The 20,498-nt window shown below is 29.1% G+C and overlaps 2 protein-coding genes across 7 annotated transcripts; one reads left to right on the top strand and one right to left on the bottom strand.

Annotated features, from left to right (window-relative positions):
- Positions 1-1,994: 1,994 nt before the first annotated feature.
- LOC119662628 (probable serine/threonine-protein kinase clkA) lies at positions 1,995-5,806 on the bottom strand. 5 transcript variants are annotated; one of them, XM_038072290.1, is made up of 2 exons: positions 5,736-5,806; positions 1,995-2,885 (listed from the first exon to the last, which is right to left on the bottom strand). In XM_038072290.1, exon 2 carries the CDS (start codon positions 2,877-2,879, stop codon positions 2,202-2,204), a length of 678 nt encoding a protein of 225 aa, XP_037928218.1. In that variant the 5' UTR covers positions 2,880-2,885; positions 5,736-5,806; the 3' UTR covers positions 1,995-2,201. The 5 variants fall into 5 exon arrangements, with proteins under 5 accessions (XP_037928218.1, XP_037928217.1, XP_037928216.1 ...); XM_038072289.1 differs by lacking the exon at positions 5,736-5,806 and adding an exon at positions 5,590-5,679; XM_038072288.1 differs by lacking the exon at positions 5,736-5,806 and adding an exon at positions 4,920-5,249.
- A 1,952-nt stretch (positions 5,807-7,758) lies between these two features.
- On the top strand, positions 7,759-19,680 carry LOC119689827 (IQ and ubiquitin-like domain-containing protein). Of its 2 annotated transcripts, XM_038104742.1 has the most exons (13): positions 7,759-7,923; positions 7,982-8,080; positions 8,156-8,375; positions 14,192-14,495; positions 14,647-14,789; positions 15,666-15,784; positions 15,884-16,101; positions 16,166-16,512; positions 16,568-16,731; positions 16,812-16,950; positions 18,829-18,941; positions 19,013-19,197; positions 19,320-19,680. In XM_038104742.1, exons 4-13 carry the CDS (start codon positions 14,197-14,199, stop codon positions 19,585-19,587), a joined length of 1,995 nt encoding a protein of 664 aa, XP_037960670.1. In that variant the 5' UTR covers positions 7,759-7,923; positions 7,982-8,080; positions 8,156-8,375; positions 14,192-14,196; the 3' UTR covers positions 19,588-19,680. The 2 variants fall into 2 exon arrangements, with proteins under 2 accessions (XP_037960670.1, XP_037960671.1); XM_038104743.1 differs by lacking the exons at positions 7,759-7,923; positions 7,982-8,080; positions 8,156-8,375 and having other exon boundaries at positions 14,128-14,495.
- Positions 19,681-20,498: the final 818 nt, after the last annotated feature.

Raw genomic sequence — 20,498 nt, 5'->3', positions numbered from 1 at the left:
TACTACTAACCTCCGAAGTTAGTGTACACTAGCTTTTCATAAAAACATCGATTCATTTGCATAAAAATATTAATTAATTAAATTGATAAAAAAAAGTGTTATTTTTAAAACTGAAATTCCTGCAAAAGTGAGATCAACCTAAGTTCAAACGAAATTCAACACAGTAATTAAAAACAATTAAAAGTGCAAGGAAATTCATTTAATACGCGCACTTGGAGGCATGCAAAAACACATTAACGCAGTTTCACCACACACTGTTGCATTTCTTAAAGCAGTTAACAAAGCTCGAAATACAAAGGCAAAGGCGAAGCCAGAACAAAAACAATCTACATTCACACGGCACGGGCACGGGGCTTCTTAACTTGGTTTTCACTGAGCCTCTTCGCTGCTTTGCAGTTACCATAAACGTAATGTGCTTAACTGGAAAACGGCTCCACACACATTGTGGGATAAAGTTTTTCGCTATGTTCGTATTTTACATACATGGAGAGGTGCGGCGGTCGGTATGGAAGTCAGTCCTTTTGAAAATGGATGGTGAGCTCTTCTTTGCTTCCACACATGAGAAGTCGTAATGTTAATAAATAAAAGGAAACTAACAGAAACAGAAGCAGCAACTCCAGCAATGCTGTAATTTTTAATTATATAAATTTGTTCATTCAACTTAAACTGGAAGCTTCAATACCACTCGCAGGTGTAGCTATGTAACCAATCTATCTGCTATTTCATACACCGCTTTTGTTGGCATAAATTCCGAAGAGCTTACATTTATTAATAAAGTCTCCCTTTTTGTGCATTATTTTTTATAGGCGCTACTTGACATAGTCTACCAATTTCATTCTTTGCTCGACTTAATCTACATGGCTCACAAAGTTTCTGTGTGAAGCTTCATTCAATTAGCTAAGAAACTGAGAAACTTCTTTATATATTGAGAGATGGACAATGAATCATTTACCTATCTCTTGAAAACTATTTAAATTCAAATGAAAATGACTTAAATAACTCAGAAAGCACATTGGTAAGCTTTTATACTGTGTTCACTCTTAAACCTTCTGGAGTTAAGATATTTCTTAAGTTAAGTTCAATCGCTTAACCGATGTTAAGAGTGAAATGTAAGCCTGGTGAACATCCGATATATAAATCACACAGAAATGCTATCACCTATTAACAGCATAGATGGGTTCCTTATTGAAAACGAGAAAAAAGTAAAGGTTATTGAAAATTCTGACTCCTATCTATGGTACCTATGCGTTACTTGGATAGAACAGACTCTGCTCCACTGAAAGCTATCTATCTTAAATTGTCTCACCTTAATGCTCTGCATTAAATTCAATATATCACTAAAGAGAATTATGCACTCTTTTAATGGAGTGTGGACATTTCTCAAGTTTCTATGACATGCGAATTATAGTTCAAATAATTGAACTTTTTTAGAATAACGAATATCTTCAAAAGGAATGACTTGTTAAATCAATTTTTTTTTAAATTAGTACCGAAAACATCAAGATTCGTTTTTATTTAAATCTATTTTTTATTTTTGATGAAAAAGCAAAGCAATCACTTTCCGTATAGTAATATTAATTAATACATTAATAAATATATATATTTTAATGTCTGTGCAAAAGGATATAATATTAAATATATATATGTATATATATATAAAAATAAATTTTATATATATATATATATATATATATATATATATATATATATATATATATATATACAAAAGTAAGATGATTACATTGTGCAGCTGTGGTTAAAAGCTGGGCATTTCCTAATGCGTTTGAAGTTACTAAGAAGAAATTGTTAATCATCTGTGTAAATATAATTTTAAAATCCGTTAATACTATTTGCTATTATATAGTTCTATAACATATCTATAAGATATGTTCTATAAGATATGTTATAATATAACTCTTAAATATGCTTATCTGATACTTTTTTATATAAAAATATTTACTAATACAAAATTGCTTATCTCTTAAATATGCTTATCTCATAATTTTTTATATTAAACTTTTTACTAATACAAAATTGCTATAATATATCTCTTGAATGTGATTATATCTCATACTTTTTTATATCAAACTATTTTCTAAAAATAAATACAGCAGTTACGGTCAGATTAGATTGCTTCACATTTGTCAAATTATCTTCGTAAAAAAAAATCATGTTTATCTTTACCATTGATACATGAAATTTTAGTTATTCTTATTGAAGGAAAAACCAGGCATTCGTTTTTTTGTTTTAGAGTAAAACGTTTTAGATGTTCTTCCTTTATATTCCTCATTGGGAACAATATCATCAAAAGATTCAAATATATCATATCTTTTATGCCCTTTCGCGAGATTATTTAAATACTTGACGTTCATGACAGAGCCAGTACTTAAACCTTGGTTATTGAATATATTTGACGTCTCTTCACCTCTTGCTTCAGACTCTTCATTTTCTTGAGTTGTCATGTTAGACAACTTTTGTTCTAACATTTTCAGATCTTCATCTACACTTTTTTCAGCTTCCATCATCATATTTAGCTCCTTTTCTGAAAAGTTTGATTTTGAGCCAAAGCGCATATTTAGGTTTGATGTACTTATTCCATCTGCTCCATCATTCGAGTCGTTATAAAAGTATTTAGCTAGAATTGATTTATGATTTGTTTCATTTACTTCATTGGGCTTGTTTTTACTTGTGGATGGTATATTATCTGTATCATCGTTCCAGGTCATACTAACAGATTTATTTAGAAGTGATTCACCATTATTGTTGTTTGCACAATTATTCCATTTCATACTAAAGGATTGATTTAAAACTGAGGAATCATTAAAGTTATCTAACCCCTCGTTCCAGTTATAACTGTTGTCCTTAATTCTCTTTGCCATTGTTATCTGTATATAGAAAATAAGTTTATTTAATTATATTTATTTATAAAAAAATAGATTTATTTTAGTAAAAATATAGCAAATATAGTATTTGTATATATTCAATTATTTTATATAAATAAAATATAAACATAATATATAATAATTTATAATACATAATATATAACAATTTATAATACAAACATATAATATTTATAATATATAACATATTTTATAATATATATTTTATATTTATTTTATTTTATATTTTATATTTTATAATATATAATATATAACAATTTATAACAGATATCAATTTAGAATACATAATAGCTTATAATATATAATAATTAACAATACATAATAATTTACAAAAAATTATAATTTATCATGTATAATATTCCACAATATATTATAATTTATAGCATATAAAAATTTATAACATATAATTTATAATGGTTTATAAATTTATAACATGGATATAGGTAAGAAAAGTATATGGGGTAGTGCCGATTTTTAGAAAAAACATCTTGTATAACAATTTCCTTTTGAAATCACGGAGCACTCAAATCTCACATGATAACTCAGTACAGTTCTTACATCTTATAGCGCGTTTTTTAAATTATATAGTATTAAATAAAATTAAATATTTGAATTCGAAATAAAAGACTAATACTTTGCGATTTTATTGCTCGTATTCTACGATTCTTAGCAAACGAGCCTTACAAACCATCTCAACAAAATACTTAATAGACGTCAGGTCTAACATCATTGAAGATTCAAAATTTCTCTACGTGTATGTGGTTGGCCTATTATATATCTTGATTGATATATAAACTTGACACTTAGCAAATGACTATAACTAATATATATATATTATATATATATAATATATATATATATATATATATATATATATATATATATATCTGAAAAAGTAGACTGAAAATGACCGTTTGACGTTAGCATCAAATCATGTTATAGTTTAGAAATATAAATCTGCATTCAAAATCCTTTTGTCTTTATTATTATGAAAATAGACAAAAATCCATATATGAATATTTCGATAATGTTTAATCCCCAGAGTCGAAAAGGTAAATTGAGTAACTTTATGTTCTATCACATTCTTAGTTCCTTCAACCACAACTGGCTCATCTTTCAGTGTAAGTAGATAAAACAAATACTACAATTCTCTGATATAAAACCGGTGGAATATATTTAGCATCTGATGAAATCAAACTACAGATCCATTTCATAACTTCCATAAAAGATGTCATTTAAATGAAATGGGTTAATATGCTACCCCGAACGACATCTAAGTTAATAAAAAGTACATAACCCGCTTATTCGAACCGAAAAGATCAGAACCAACAAATATTGACATTTAATTATAATTAGTAAGTTTTTTAGTCTTTAAACTACATAAATTGTTTATTATAAAAAGCATACTATTTTTATGGTGTTTTTAAGTTTCTCAGCGAAAACAAAAATTATATTCAAATATTTAATATGAAATAAAATATTTCGTCTTCAAAACATCAGTATTTTTTAACTGTATTTTTGTAGATAACAAATTACTCCGAATTAGTAAATGGCGCTGTGCTTAAACTTTTTTGGTACACTGTATAAATCATATTTTCGCGGGAAGGATTTAGAAACTGCACCATACAAAAAAAAAAAAAAGAAAAGAAAAAAAACAACAAAAAAAAAGCATGCCGTATAAAAAACAGTAAACCTTCAATGGAAAACAACGGTACATGTGACTTAAGCTTTTTTTTTAATATACAATTCTTAACATATTATATCATATTATATATTAATATGTATATCGGTTTTTTTAATATATTTTTCTTAAAATATTTTCTTTAATATATTATTTTTTTAATACATAATTTTTTTTAATGTTTCTTTTTTAATATATAATTATTTTTATATCAATTTTTTTAAAATGTTTTTTCTAATTCCTTTTTTTTTTGTAATATATTACTTTTTTAAATAGCTTAGGTATATTGTAACTATATCTTTAATAAAAAAGTTTTTTTATAATTTTATTCTTCTCACCTCTCTGATCTAATACATAACACTGATCTTTGATCAAAACATTTAATAAATTAATTTTATCGCTTTTACCTCTTACAAAATTCCAATAAGAAACTGTCTGAATGAAGCTTAAGTTTTCTGCACAGAATTCTGGGATTTGATTTATATAAAACACTTAATCCCTTAAAAAAATATATGTTATATGTACTTTTCGTTTGTTATATAGTTAAAGCGATAAGTAAAATTGTTAATTTATATAGAATTGCGTTCTAATTTTTTATTATACACAGACAACAAATCACATTATTAACGGCGACCTACTAGTTGATTGGACTTTGATTCAACAACAAAAAAGACACAACAAAAGAAGTGCAAGAGCAATTATATTACGGCACTGCCAGATGCAAAAAACAGATTTGGCAATAAACCACTTTATGCAAACCAATAACAAAATGTTTATTTTTCTCTTTGCAATATCCCACTATTCTGTTGCTAAACAGAGCAAAACATAAGAAACCAGTTTAAACCGTTAGTTTCATGTTCATAATGACAAAAACAAAAGAATGCATACATAATTATATTTGAAGACACTTATTTAATAAAATTAAATACACAAAATTTTTTATACAAAGCTTCATAAAATAACCACACAACACATTTTATATAGAAAAAAATTCAAAGCAGTATTAACTTTTATTTTTATTTTCCTTCACACTGAATTCCGTGACAAAGACCCTGGAAGGAATTTAATTTATAATTTAAACACTTTTTTATTTAATACCTATAATTTAACTACGAAAATTATTGTGTTCAATAGTGTAGAAAATTATTCAGTACCAGCTAAATTTTAATATAATGATGCTGTTACTTGATTAACACGCACAACCAAAAAACCACTAGAAAAATAAAAAAGCACTAAGAATATTTTTAAAGCAAAATTGGAAATTATACTAAAGTTTGATATTGCCAACTTTAAAAATTATTTTCTGAATTAATTACAAAATTAATTAAGTTGAACAAATCGATCACAAATTCTTTTATAAAATTTAATATAATATGTGATCATATATTGAAGTGTATTTTTTAGAAGCATTTATTGTTTATATTTAATTTACGAAACACAAATGTTTCACTGCATTTCACTCTTCTGAACAAATTAAAACAATTTTAATATATTTTTGTTCTAACCATTATATTAATATTTTTATATTACACCATTAATTATTTAACGCATTGATTAATGCCTTACGAGGTAGTAGTCATTAAAACTGTACTTAAATATAATATAATATATATAATATATAAAATATTGTCAAAAAGTATTTTATTTTTTGAAAACTACAAAAAAGTTTTAATTATCGCTAAAAGTACATGCCCACTTATGGAGCAAAAGACCTCTTCTAAGATTAAATCGGTATATATCTGATATGGAAGTAAACTAAAGTGCGTTTTATTTACGTATTATTCCTTTGCAATATCACTTTAAATTTTGGTTTTGGTTTTATTAATATTTATACAATGAAATTGTTTTTATTTCTGGTACACATTTTATATTCCATAGAACTAATTTATAGTGTACGTATATAAACTAAAGAGACTAGGCAAAGTATGGAGTGGAAAAAAAATTTAGTAAATGCTTTTAGTGAACATTAAGAGTTATATCTTTGTTTAATGAAATCAGGTTTTTGTTAGTTTCTTCAACAACAAGGTAGAACCAATCTTTTTTAATTTTAAATATGTTTTTTAATAATTTCATGTTATTGCTTTCTTTGTTTTGCAGAATAAAATGTCAGACTGTGTTTTTGTTAAAAAGTGTGATCGGATAAATTGCAACTCAGATAAAATTTTCAGTCATATGACACAACATAAGAAGAAGGAAATGAAAATTGTATGCAAAATCGACAATCAAAAATTTTTCAGATAATTGATATATTACAACAAAAATATTTTTAATATGTTTGAAGAGAAAAATACAGAGAAAAGATTTGCCAAACATAAAAATCACATTTTATTTATTTTTACATATTATTTATGCTATTTAAATAAGTTGTTTAATTTTTTCTATTTAATTTGTTCAATTATATTTTATTAATTCTTAGAGGTGGCAGTGTCAAATTTGTTATTATTTTATATTTTGCTTTGAACATATCTTCGGTGCTTTTTTGTTTATTTGGTTGCCTGCATTACAATTAAAGCTTTGTACATAACATAATGAAATATGGAGGTTTAATTATTTTATTATATAGGAATTATTTCCTATATATAAATAAACACCGTAATTTTTATAGTTAACTTATAAGTATTTAAAGTAAGAAGTGTTTAAATAATTAACGTAATTCCGTCCAGCGAGTTTGACACCGAATTTGGTGTGAAGGAAAATAGAAATAAATACGCATAATTTCTTGAATTTTCTATACAAATTGTGATAAGTAGTTATTTTATAAAGCTTTGTGTGAGAAACTTGTGTATTTAGTTTATTTTAATTATATAAAATATGTTAGAATACATAATTATATATGGAATTTGTATGTTCTAATCATTTTTTGTTGTCTTAAAGTGCATTATTGCTTACAAATAAATGTGAAACTAACGGTTTAAACTGATTTTTAATGTGTTGCTTTGTTTAGCAACAAAATATAGAATTAATACAAAGAGAATGAATAAACATTTTGTTATTGGCTTGTATAAAGTATTTTATTACCATATCTGTTTTTTGCATCTGGCAGTGCTGTAAATAATTGTTTTTGCTCTTCTTTTATTATATCGTTTCATTTCGTTGTTGTTGTTGTAAGGTTATATGCCAACCAATGTTAAGCTTATCAGTAACTTAGGGAATAAAATCATTTACTTAAATATACATATGATATAAATGTGAGCTTATGTCTCTTTCTTATATACCACTTGCACATAATATACTCATAGAAAATCACTGCGTTTCCATAACTTTTGTAGACGGTTAAGTAGTTGGAAAATAAATCAGCAAATTTTGACTTTGAGATTATCTCCTTAATCTTTGAATGGACAAGTAAGTGGCGTATAAAATTAAAAAAAAAAACAATATATATTAACTTCACATACAATAGATTACAATGTCTGCCATTAAACATAAATAACACAAAGCCCAAACTATGATGCCAATGAATACTTTGTTGGGATTGTGGATACTTTGCTCAACTGAATCTGTACGTCAGGAAGAAGTATTTATTCGTCCATGGTTTTGCAAGCTGCCTTATCTACATATACACTTCTACAAGCAGGTGTTCAACCAAGTGCTTATTGCATCCAACATGGCATAACAATATTCTGAAATATGTCATAAACGAGCTTTGGTATCTTCGTTATACTGATCTAAATGGTGATCTTAGTATTAAGCGTGGTGTCGCCTCAATCCAAACACTTGTAACGTTCCAATTGAAGAGGTTATCTAACCATGTGAAGCAGAGATCCACAGCATATCGTAGACTATCTAACATCCTTGTAAGTATTCTGAAAAGCGTTAAATAAATTATATACCACACCAACTTTTTCGTTTTTAAATGCAATAGCTTATTACAAAAAAAAAAAATTTTAATAATTATAATTATCAAATAAATAGTTATTCTCTTATTTACTTATGTTAACATAAATTAAAATGACATGCCACGAACATGTCAGAGCTCTCGTCTCAAGATTTCACGAATTCGAATTTTTATTCAACCTTTTCTTTAATACCGTATCAATTCAGGCAGTTTTAAATTTCGATTAAATCGTCTATCAAGACAAAACTGAACGAAAAATCCTTTTGAAATTTATCGTGACCATTCTGGCAAGGTTGAGGTTATTCCAGTAAAGCACAAAGACAACAAAACCGTGTCGTTATATAGCTTTACTAGAATACTATATGATTTTGTAGTTAAATACTGTTCACTGATTAGAACTGGCTTTTGCGAACTTATACTAGCCATTCTTATATGATATATCATCTGGAAAAGCACCACATTCAGCACAAAATCTCCATAAATTCATCGTTAAATTTACATTGGTTATTTTTTCATTTCATTGCACAGAACGGTGCTTAATTATTTATTTTTTCTCAATTGCACATTTATCAGCTATTTAAAGATATGTGTATGCACTTACAATTCCAAACAGATTAAAAAATTTCCAAACAGATGAAGAACCCAACTATTGCTAAGTAGTTCAATTGCTGAGTTTTCTACAAATCAACTCTTTAATACAATTATTTATATATATTTTCAAAATTAATAATTTTAGAAAATGACCAGAGATTACAAAGTGGTGTTAGATAAGTAGATTCATTAAAATTGTGCATCACCACACACTCAATCAATCCTCCAAAACTCATGCATCCTAGCGCTGATATGAAAAAATACATAAGACATTCTATGTTAGGCTCGGGAGTAAAGTAAGGTTTGGTGCAACTTACATTCCCTAATGTCCAGTCAATGCAATTTCCATAGGTATTTGTTTAGTTCGCTGTTGTATAAATTTAGCTTTTTTATTTTGGCCATAAAGCACTTGTTCTTTACATTCGTACATGCTGTAGTAAAGCACTTACAACGAGAAGTATGCAAAGGATTTTATTATGAATGTAGAGTGTCTGTGCACTCCGTTGTTGGACATGATGTAACATCTTAGAGCAGCAGATTCCACTAGTGGTGCTAGTGCTGGTGCTGGTGCTAGTGCTGATGCTAGTGCTGCTGTTGCGGCTGCCATAAATCATAGCTTTAGGATATTTTTATATTACATTATCTTGGAGCTCAGCTACAAAAAATAATACAACTATTAGCAAAAGAAGCAATAGAAATACAAGCAGATGAACACCAGCAGAAGCAATAGCAAAACAGGAGCAGAGTCTGAATCCGAATCCGAATCAGAATCAGAAGCAATGAAGATTGCTCAAAATTCATAATGTTTTCCAGAATTTTAGCATTTTGTGTATTTTATATTTCATATACATTTGCTGCAGTAAGATACAAGTAATTCCAAGCATCCAAATATTCAAGTACAACGTTTTTGTATTTCAATTCGTGCATTTTGGTAAATTTGATTTTGTTTTATTTACAATTTTGCATATGTCATTTTCTTCTGTTTGTGTTCCTTTGAAAAATGCTTCATGGCTCACATATCCCAACATGTCCTTGCTCCGTGTTTGCTTTTGTGTAAGTTTGTTAAGTTCTCTTACAAACTTGTGAATTTCCGTTTGAGTGAACATGTTTTTTACGATCATTCCACTTTAATAAAAATATTTGAATGCTACATTTGAAATATATTTTTAGCCTTTTTAACTGTTGTACAGAAGGTAAATTGTGGTGGTAATGGCATCATAATAACGATAACACAGACGTCAGAGGAACTATAAACAGCATCAGAATATTTTCTTTTTTTTAATACATTTTTCTCTTATTAAGTAAATTATCTTATATTAAACAAGAAATACATTTCTACTACAAATAGAAATGAACTAACATACTACGGTTCAATAATGTTAACTTCTTCGGATGGTGCATAATTGAACTAAGACTATTTAATAATTATATCTTCTTTGGCCTCGGATAGTGTAGAATTAACCTTAGACTTTAATAATGTCAACTTCTTTTGCCTCGAGAATAGTAAAGAACTGAACTATTAGGTTCCATAATTTTTGTCTTTTCAACCTCAGATGGTATAAAATCGAATTACTACAGTTTAATAATTTTAGTCTCTTTAGTCTCAGATATCATAGAATTATTATAACTACGGTTCAGAATTTGTAATCTGTTTATCCGCAGATAGCATACAATTGATCAACTACGGTTCAATAATTTAAGTCTCTTTAGTCTCAGATAGAACAGATTTGAGCAATTATAGTTCGTTCATTGTAGCTCTTAAACTCTTGCTGCTTAAAATTTTTAGTTTCTTTAGCCTCAAATATGATGGAATTATGCTACTATAGTTTAATAATTTTAGCTTCTTCTGTATCAGATAGGATTAAATCGAACTACTACTACAGTTCTCCTTTGTTTCTTCTTTTGCCTCTGATAGAATAGAATAAAATTACGATGGTTCAATAATTTAAGCTTCTGGGGTGAAAATTGGGAATGTCTGGAATGTTTCTATTCATATATGAACGATTTATATAAGAAAAAGACCTAAGTTTCGTGCAATATTTCAAATTGATGAAGATATAATTTAATATGACAAAAGGACTACTATCAAAGTATTTGAAATCAATTATACTAACAAAGTAGATGATGCACAAAAATGGTGACTAGGCTTGTGTTATAAGGCAGTAATAAAATGGAACGATATTCATTTGGACATCTTGGACTCTAAATATAGATAATATATCTTCTTCTTCTTCTTTCTTTGTTAAACTGAACAATGATGTACAGTTTAACAATATATAATGTTCCTCACCTGTGATGGGAGGAAAGAATATATAATTGATGAGGCATTGATTGAAAGTCAAATACTGATTTTATTTGAAATTTGTTTGTCTTTTATAATGCAAGATATACAATAATAACTTAAATTAATTTATTACCTATTTAATTTGCACAAACTGCTTACTAAATAATAGGTGCGAGCGAACATTAACATATGACCTAATTCTTAATTTTTTGTTTAGAGTCAACAATACTCTAAATTCGGTATAGAAACTACTCGAAATTATGATTCAAATCCCTAGGACGATATATATGTATTTTATATGAATGTAAAAGATAAGCTCAAATGACTATAAAAAATTTATAATACTTTATTAAGGTTAATAATTGAATAATATAAAGTATATGATTAAATATACACGACCAAACTCCTTGACTGCCGACTGCTGAATACTAAGTGCAACTACTAACGACTTACTATGGACTGCCTACTATCGACTGCTTACTATTACTGTTAATACTTGACTGCTTGATCGACTTCTAGATGACTGCTTAATCGGCTTACATGAATATATAGTGTTGGTTCAATACAACGACATTATGTTTAGGTAACATGTTATTTTAAATTCTCTATTAAAAGATTATTAAACTGAATAAAATTTGTTGGAATGATTCCGATTTCTCTGATCGCAATTGGACTAAAAATTTTTGGTGAATTATAATATTCTCATGCCATTACATCTATGAGAGTAGCTTGGCTCTTGAAACATCCACATTAGAGATGTAAATTTTATTATATTAATTATACTAACGAAAAAAACTGCAAGCAGTGTATAATGTATGATGGAAACAGTTGTTGTTGTTGGAAAAATTGAACTATGCATAACAGTACATAGTCACGATAAGATCCTGGTTCTCTCTTAAAAAATAATTCTAAACCTTTTTAGCTCTTCGTATCACACGACAGAAACCGCATCAAGTCACAACTTGAAATTTAGTGAAGTATTATTACTATTATTGTTAGGGGATGTAGCACTGCGACCGTCGTGTCTATTGGGCCCCTTCTGAGCTTAGAGTAGGTCTTTAAGCTCTGTTGCGTCAATAAAAAGTAGTATAGAACCTACTTTACAGAGTTTTATTGCCTCTTCCATAAGAATATACATTCCTACATTCCTAGTGAAGTATAGTTGCTCAGATCTCGTGGATATGTTTAAATTCTTGCAATGAATCGGTATGGCCAAGTAGCACATATAATACAGTGTCGCTCAGAAACTTCCAAGGAACTGATCAGCAATAAGCTTAGATGTCACACTGGCAGTAAGCCCTGCTTAAAACCTGTTTCGTGCCTGTAATTAATTATCGTAAGTGATTTTAGATACAAAAATATATCTCAAATAGCCATGCAGCTAAACGTTTAAGATTAAAATATTCGTAATGCGAATAATACGAAAATCCATATTGTCGACTGGCGCGTAGTTTTCGGGTACATCAAGTTCATGTTTAACAAATATTGAGTCCATAAGGTCCGTAATGAGTTAAAGGAATTTACGATGATGATAAAAATCACGATTAGTAGTACTCTTTATTCCTCAAATCTATAACTTTTTAGTCAAATTAATTGACGCTCGTACTAAGAGCGTCAGCTTCAGTATACTTTACTTTTATATTGACGTTGCTCTATTTCGAGTCCACAGTTCCGAGTAGTTCATTTGATTCATTATCATGAATGATGTGGGTTTTTTTTTCAAATAAGATATGATCCCTGTTATTCCTAATATATGTAAGTAGGAATCCTATTGAAATTGGTTTTATTTTTTTTGTTCAACTTGCACATGCACAAACGAAGAACGTCAGTCGCTCTTCAATCATCTCTTTTTCCAGAACACTTCTTTTGTTTTATTTTTTTAAGACATTACTTTCAAAGTAGACCCTACCACTGTCTGTGATAAAAACACTCATCTAGCTGAAGTTTTTTTCTTCTAACATCAAAATTGATGTTCTTTTAAAGGATCAAAAATTTTGAAGAAAGTTTCATCTGTTTTTTTAACTAGGCCTCTAAACCTTGTTTTGAATTGGCATTCAAAAATCTTGTAAATAATTTTGTTTTAAAGTTTTATTGCTCTTATTATGGGAAGTTTTCCATTCAAACTATTTGAATAAAGTGCGTTCCTTTTTTGAGGTTGGAGAGATATTCGAGGCTCATCAAGTATCGCAAATGTTAACAAAGTTTAAAAAATTAAAAATAATATCTTAGGGCAAATTATTGACGCACCTTTGATACATCAATAAATATGTCATCAGATCTATGTCATCAGATGCATAAATGTATGTTGGAATTCCGTGAATATGTAATTAAAGTGGCTAATTGCCTACTGTTTAATTCTATAGACTTACGATTAAGGAGATAATGAATAAAATATTTATAATTACTTATCATGTTTCCTGAACAGAATTAATCAGATACTATATATTCTGTGTAAAAAATATCCGGAACTACTAACAAAATTCTGAATCAAAATTTAATCTATTGCTTCCATTAACTTAGGTCCCAACGAGTATAAAACAATTACTTGATTCAATCTTCCACACATTTACCTCAAGTTGATTGAGCTATAACCCTTAAATCTTTTATAGAATTATACTTATGGCCGTAACGGACTCGCAGCTTTTCTCGAAGTGTTCTTAAATAAGTAAGCTGTCTCGATGATGGCAGTAAAGCAACAACAATTCTTTAAGAAACCAAGCATGCTTTGAAAATGTTTGATATTTTAATCATTTTGCTATCAATTTATAAAAGATTTAAAATTTGATATTTTATGTAAAAACTTCTACATAAATTTTTAAAATTAATGTGAAAACGATTTAAGCAATTAATTTCTTACAAAAACCTTTTTTAATCATTTCTTATTTTTTTTTAATAATAAGAAAAAATGCCCAGGCCACGTGTAAATGCACAATTCCGCTTGCCGGATAAAAAAAGATTCTTTCACGCATATCCCGGTTTTATGACTGTTCTGGGTGTTAAAAAAGATCTAGGAAGAAAATTCGAAGTGCCCGCATTATGTCTTGAACTGTGGCAAGGCGACGAAGAAATGAATAATAAACTACCATTTTCTAAAACTAAACCAAATGAATTCGGCATACACAAATTTCAATTACAGGTGAGGCCGCTACCGAATGCCACTTCCATGGATGAATTGCCAATACTGGACTTGAACATTTATAACACGTAAGTATTTAAGTATTGAACAAATAATATAAGTATAAGAATATATCTAATGGTAGGTTAAATAATTGTATATTTTATGATATTTTATTAATTGATTAAGTCGCTATTTATCCACAATTTCGACTAAGGCAACAAAATTTTTTGTTTACAGGAAACAGAAGCTACCAGAGTTATTAAACGTCGATGTACCATGTATGTGTAGAGAAGATGGTACGCCATTGAAAGTTGTGGTTGAAATCGCAAATAAAGCAATAGAGAAACCAGAATTATGTAGTTTTAAAGACACAAGAACAGGTAATTTGACAATCTAAATTGTATCTCTATTATAATTGTATGTCTATGTACCTATATGAGGGCCACTACTGTCTATTACAAGCGTAAACATTTAACACTAAAAAGTATATATTGTCGACAAAATTTGTATAATAAATAATAAATTTATAAAGAAGTTGGTTTTGGTGTTGTGTGGAACTAACGTCTAACTGTTTTTCTTTGGGACTTATTTTGTTACTGATCTGGAAGAACTGACGTCTTTCAAAATATAGGAATATAGTCAATTATTAAGACTTATTAGATTAGCATCCATTGACTTGCATGCGAAAATGTCGTTTTCTCAATGAGACGTTGTTCATGTGCTTGATGCTTGAGACTTTTAACTTTCAGCTGATGCTTCAATTCGGACTATTTCTAAACGGACTATGTCTCATATGTGATATCACAACGGCCCATAATTTGTACTCAAGTGATTTTCGTACATAAGTAAAAATTATTTTTAGATTTAAAACATTAGTTGCCTTTTCTGATTCTTAATACTTTGTTCTTGAAAAAAGAATTTTGGCATTGCAAAATAAATTATTTATAAACAATGAGTTTTGAATCGTCATTTTTAACTTTTTCAAACCATATTTGTTGGGGTTTGAATTGTCCGCCGCCTTTCACTTGGTGGTTTTGCGCTTGGTTTCGAAATAATATTGAAAACATTATATTTTATTACTTAGGGCAGTAATAAAATCTAATTAAGTCGTAGTTGTATGTTCAAGCCTATATCTTTATTCTATTCTATCGTACTCAAAATTCGAGATATTATATTTCATCAGAACAATGTATATGTTAAAGTAATTGATTTTATTTATTAACAATTTCTTTATTATAATATGATTTGCTTTTAAGGTTTAATATATATGGAGGCTTTCACTCAAACTGGGCCAGCAAACACGGCCACCAAATGGGTTGGAAGATACTACTACAGCGTAGATACTCAAACGCAATATTATGCAGAAACTGTAAATGTACGTTTTCCTGATTCCCTGAGGTCCTTTAATTTAACATTTTTTAATTCAAAATTTTATATTTAATTTAATATCTTTAATTTAATTTATTTTCTACAGGACACCATGCATGATAAAGCATCGCAATGTTGGTTAGATGGTGTTAATGTTCGGTTTATCTCGTCAGATAAAGATGCAATTATAATTCCTACCAAATACATAACCTATTATCAGATGAAGAGAGCAGAAAGGCGTATAGAACGAATTACTGTAATGCAGCATTACCTCCGTCGGCTTAATATGAAGGCAACCTTTAAGTGGGTTGGACAGGAACTACGGTAATAACTTCTTCTTTTGTTTTATACTAAAAAAAAATTTAATAATATATTTCTTTATTATTAGCCGACTTCGAAGAAATTTTGATAAATATGAAAGCGATTTTTATAAAGAACAAAGAAGACTAATTGCACGTATAGAGAGATTAAAAAAATTTCCATATAGCCAAGAACATTTTGAGTTACTTTACAATGAAGTTTTCAAATGGAGAACAGCCGAGGTTGATCGAATTAATAGCCTTCGTCATGGAGCCAGTCGCATTGCTGAACTCATTGAATTGCTTTCTGCTGAGTCGCGTATGCTTGTAGAGCTTGATCGACGTAGAGTTTTGGCTGTAAAGAAAAGGCAAGAAGTACTTGATGAAAGAAATTTAGCAAAACTGGGAGATCCAGTGCAATTTATAAGTTATAAAGGTAAAAAGGTCTATTTATGTTATGTGGCTGATTAGACTCACAAATTTCTTTTAAGATTTGAAAGTGGATCTGTATTTGTTAAGAGTTCAACGCGCAAAATTATTGAATGACATGCTCGCTGAATTGAAGAGACCTACACAAATGAAAGAACGAATCAAAATTTTGACCGAAGTAAAGAGGATGCTCGGTCGTGAAAAACATTTCAAGAAACTTGCAGAGGTTAAATTCAAATATAATACAATTCACATAATTATGCCTAGTTAAAGCAAAATTTTTTTTTTTTGTAATTACATCTATAGCTTTTTGAATTAGTGGAACGGGAAATCAATATTTTAAAACACACTCGAATAAAAGTAAATAATACTTACACACTACATAGACGTTTAAATTTTTTGTTCAAGGAACTAATAAGAACCTATAGTGATCCAAAAACGGAAGGTAAGCACTGTAATGAATTTTTATGGACAGTTTTTTCTTAAACAAAATATTATAATAAAAGGAACTAAAAATTGTATACAGAAAACTATTTATCATCTCTTAGATGAAAAACATATTAACCTAATAGGATATTATATGAAGAACTTATGGTAAAACACCATAAGTCACTGTATTTGCGTGACTGTCTTAACTTGCCAAGCAAATTCGTTAACCGGCCTATTAATTATTCAGTAGGAATTGAATCGATTTAGTTGAAATATTGAAAGCCGAACATCGCACAAAATCTGACTTTTCGATCAACGAAATTGTGATTTTTATTGTTCTTAACCTTTTTTACTTGATTTGGTTCCGTATGACTTTTGGTTATTCCTCAAACTAAAACTAAAGATGAGAGAACATCGCTTCGATACCAAAAGGATTAAGCGCTATTTTAAACACAAAAAAATAACCAAAAATGATGACTTGGTCGTACAAGACCGTAATAGTACCAAAATAATCACCTCTGTTTCCTTAGCATAATGGTCAAAGGAAGTTCGGACAAAGGCTAAAATGGTCCTTAGCAATGTTTATGTCCTAGCACTGTTTGCTGGAGTCACTCCATTATACCTTATGGTTAAAAGGACTGCGACGAGTGCCACACTAAGGCTTCCTTATCTATGTAATCTTAAAGAAGGCAATTTAATGGGCACGCCAAGCAGCCAACAGCCAAGTAGCTCTAAAATTTTTAGGAAACTCTTCATTCCAATCAAAGGTGGTCTACGAATGTTTTCAACTCCTCATTACTCTAGCATCGAGGAACATTGTTACTCTTATATGTGCACCGGGACATAAGTGCAATGCAATGGCAGACATCCTAGCAAAGAAAGGTGCATGTACGGTTTTCTTTGGTCCAGAGGCCTTCTGCGGGGTGACAAATAGTTTCACAAATAACTTAATATGTGAATGAGAGAAACGAAATCTACTTGAATACAGGAGAGCCCAAACAGGCATGCGGCAGTAAACAAGGTTTTTTGATCCTGAACACATCAAAGTTGATGCTATACTTAACCTTCGCAAAAACGATATTAAACTCTACATTGAATTTCTTATAGGACACTGTACAGGACTCAATTATCACATGAAGAATATAAGTGCGATAGAAAGTGATTCCGTTCGACATTGTCATGAGGAGATGGAAACATTAGAACATGTTCTATGTAACTGTCCAACGGCGGATAGACGTAGACTTGACTACCTTGGAAATGGGATCATAGTCACAAATTAAATAGGTTAAATTAATCACATAACAATTATGATATTTATTACTAGTCTAGAATTGTTTTAGTTGGGTCATTAGGCGCGCAATAGATCTTTTAGGTCGGCGTGAATTTATAGCTTATTATTTAATAATAATAAAAAAAAGCACAAAAAATTTTCTGAAAAATTCATTGAACGTTTCCAGCATGGTGTGAACTCAGAACGTGATTATTGAAATTATATTTATTTATTTCTAAAAACAACTCTCATCATCATTTTGTTTTTTACTTTCTGAATTGTTATGCCGAAAATATTTTAAAGTCGGTTTTGTTTTTTCAGAATTTTAGCTCATATTCCGATCGTTATTTTTTGGTACATTTTTAATACGTATTTCGGCAAATTCGCTTTTGCCTTTACCAGGAGGGTTCCTAATTTTACGAATTCCAAAAATTCCTAAAATTCTGAAAAAACAAAACCGACTTTAAAACTGTCATCGGATTTGAGACTATTTGCATTTATTTTATTTATAAACATTAAATAGTTTGGGCAATTTAATGTTAATATTTTTTAATATTAATAATATTTTTTGGATCGGCTTTAGATCTCTAATTTTCTCAATATTTCAAATATTTATTTTCCTAGAAATTCCAAAACACTTGTGTGAAGTTTGTTCAAAGGTTAAGCCGCTTAGCAAATTCAGTTTAAGCGTTCGCAAAGAACAAGTTACTTCTTGCGAGAAGTGCCAGTCTGTGAACGTTAGTATGACTTATATGTTAGATAATAAATATTTTAAATTAATTAATTTAATTTTTAATCTATAATATAGCTTGCTGGCCGAAATACAATGTTCTTTAAAGCCGTTCTACGCGCCATGCACCGCGATGAGAAATTAAGACATACACCGGGCTCTCTAGCCTTTATAATGCAGATTGATGATATACGTTATATTATCGAAAAAATATGGCATGGCAGATCGATACTTAGTTTGAACAACGATTTACGAATATTAAGGTAATTCATACTATAAAATATGCTCGCATTTATGTTTTGTATTATTTCCAATATAAAATAGAAATTAGCTCTTGAAAAATCGAACATAACATTCCATTTTTAAATGAAATATTTTTGTGTAGATTGCCACGTTGGGTTCGAAGTGAACCTTGGGCGCCCTGGAATTGCATTTGCGTCACTGAGGAAGAAGCTCGATATCATAATCAAATTAAGGACATACATGTCACTTATGATGAAAAATTACACACTCATGTAAAATATCATCACTTTTTATCTCTACAAGTATTTCATAAATCAATTGAAGTTGGAATTGAACATGTTGAAACCTTTGAATGGTGGGATGTTGGCTTGAACAAACAACGAACAATGCCTCCATACGCAAAGGATTGAATACAGTAAATGGGTGTGATGATTGCATGTTAATAATAAATATTTATTTTATGAATTTAAAGGACAATTTTTAAATTTCAAAATATAACTAAAAGCAAAACAAGAATTTTTATTTTATATTCGAATTACTTTCTTCTGTAAACGTTAAAATAAATATTGTTCCTCACTAAGAATGCAATCTTATTTAAATGATAATTTATTGTGTTAGATATTTCATTACAAAATTAGATAAAATATTATCTAAAAGGTGAGTAAAGCATTTTATTACTTTACATACATAAGAAAACTTAAAATTTATTTTTCTTCAATAATACATTTTGCCTAATAATAAATATTGATAATATTCCATGCATTATATATATTTCAGGAGCGTTCTTATTATTATGTTGAAGCTCTTTGAGCTAGTGCACTTGAGCACTTTTACTTTTCCTTTACTCGAGGTATATTCAAAACTCCTCTCTTCGCCTTGACTGGATTATTGTTTATCACTTCATCAGCCTAAGCAACAATTGACCTCAGATCTGCATACCTCCCTGAGGAGCCTTCAAACATTTTGAAGATTCGATAACGCGGTGTTGGTAAGTCTGTCAGTTTTCATAAATAATTTCAGGGCTCTATCCTTTATGCATTTTTTGATCGGATCAATCTTGATCCTCCCTGAGGATGTCATTCGTCCTAATGTACCATGGTACCTTGAAAAGTCTTCTTAGAACCTGGCGTTTGTACAATTTCTAATTGACGAATAGTAGTGTTTGGGGCTTTGTTAAACGCTACACATCCATATAGAAGTGACGGACGAATTAGTTGGTTATATATCAGCTTCCTGTTCTTAGCATTGAGATTTTCATTTTTGAATAGTGGTTGGAGGTGTTGAAGAATTTTGGCACAGCTACTTTTTTTCAGTTGAACAT

Source organism: Teleopsis dalmanni, chromosome X (genome assembly GCF_002237135.1).
Source record: "Teleopsis dalmanni isolate 2A chromosome X, ASM223713v2, whole genome shotgun sequence".
Taxonomy (NCBI): Eukaryota; Metazoa; Arthropoda; class Insecta; order Diptera; family Diopsidae; genus Teleopsis; species Teleopsis dalmanni.
This window is presented reverse-complemented; position numbering and strand designations above follow the sequence as displayed.

Excerpts from the sequence above, each read along its gene's own strand:
- LOC119662628 (XM_038072290.1), bottom strand. The coding sequence starts at position 2,879 with ATGGCAAAGAGAATTAAGGACAACAGTTATAACTGGAACGAGGGGTTA.
- LOC119689827 (XM_038104742.1), top strand. The coding sequence starts at position 14,197 with ATGCCCAGGCCACGTGTAAATGCACAATTCCGCTTGCCGGATAAAAAA. Across the intron at positions 14,496-14,646 it reads GACTTGAACATTTATAACAC|GAAACAGAAGCTACCAGAGT; the intron begins GTAAGTATTTAA and ends TTTTGTTTACAG. Across the intron at positions 16,951-18,828 it reads TAGTGATCCAAAAACGGAAG|AAATTCCAAAACACTTGTGT; the intron begins GTAAGCACTGTA and ends TTATTTTCCTAG.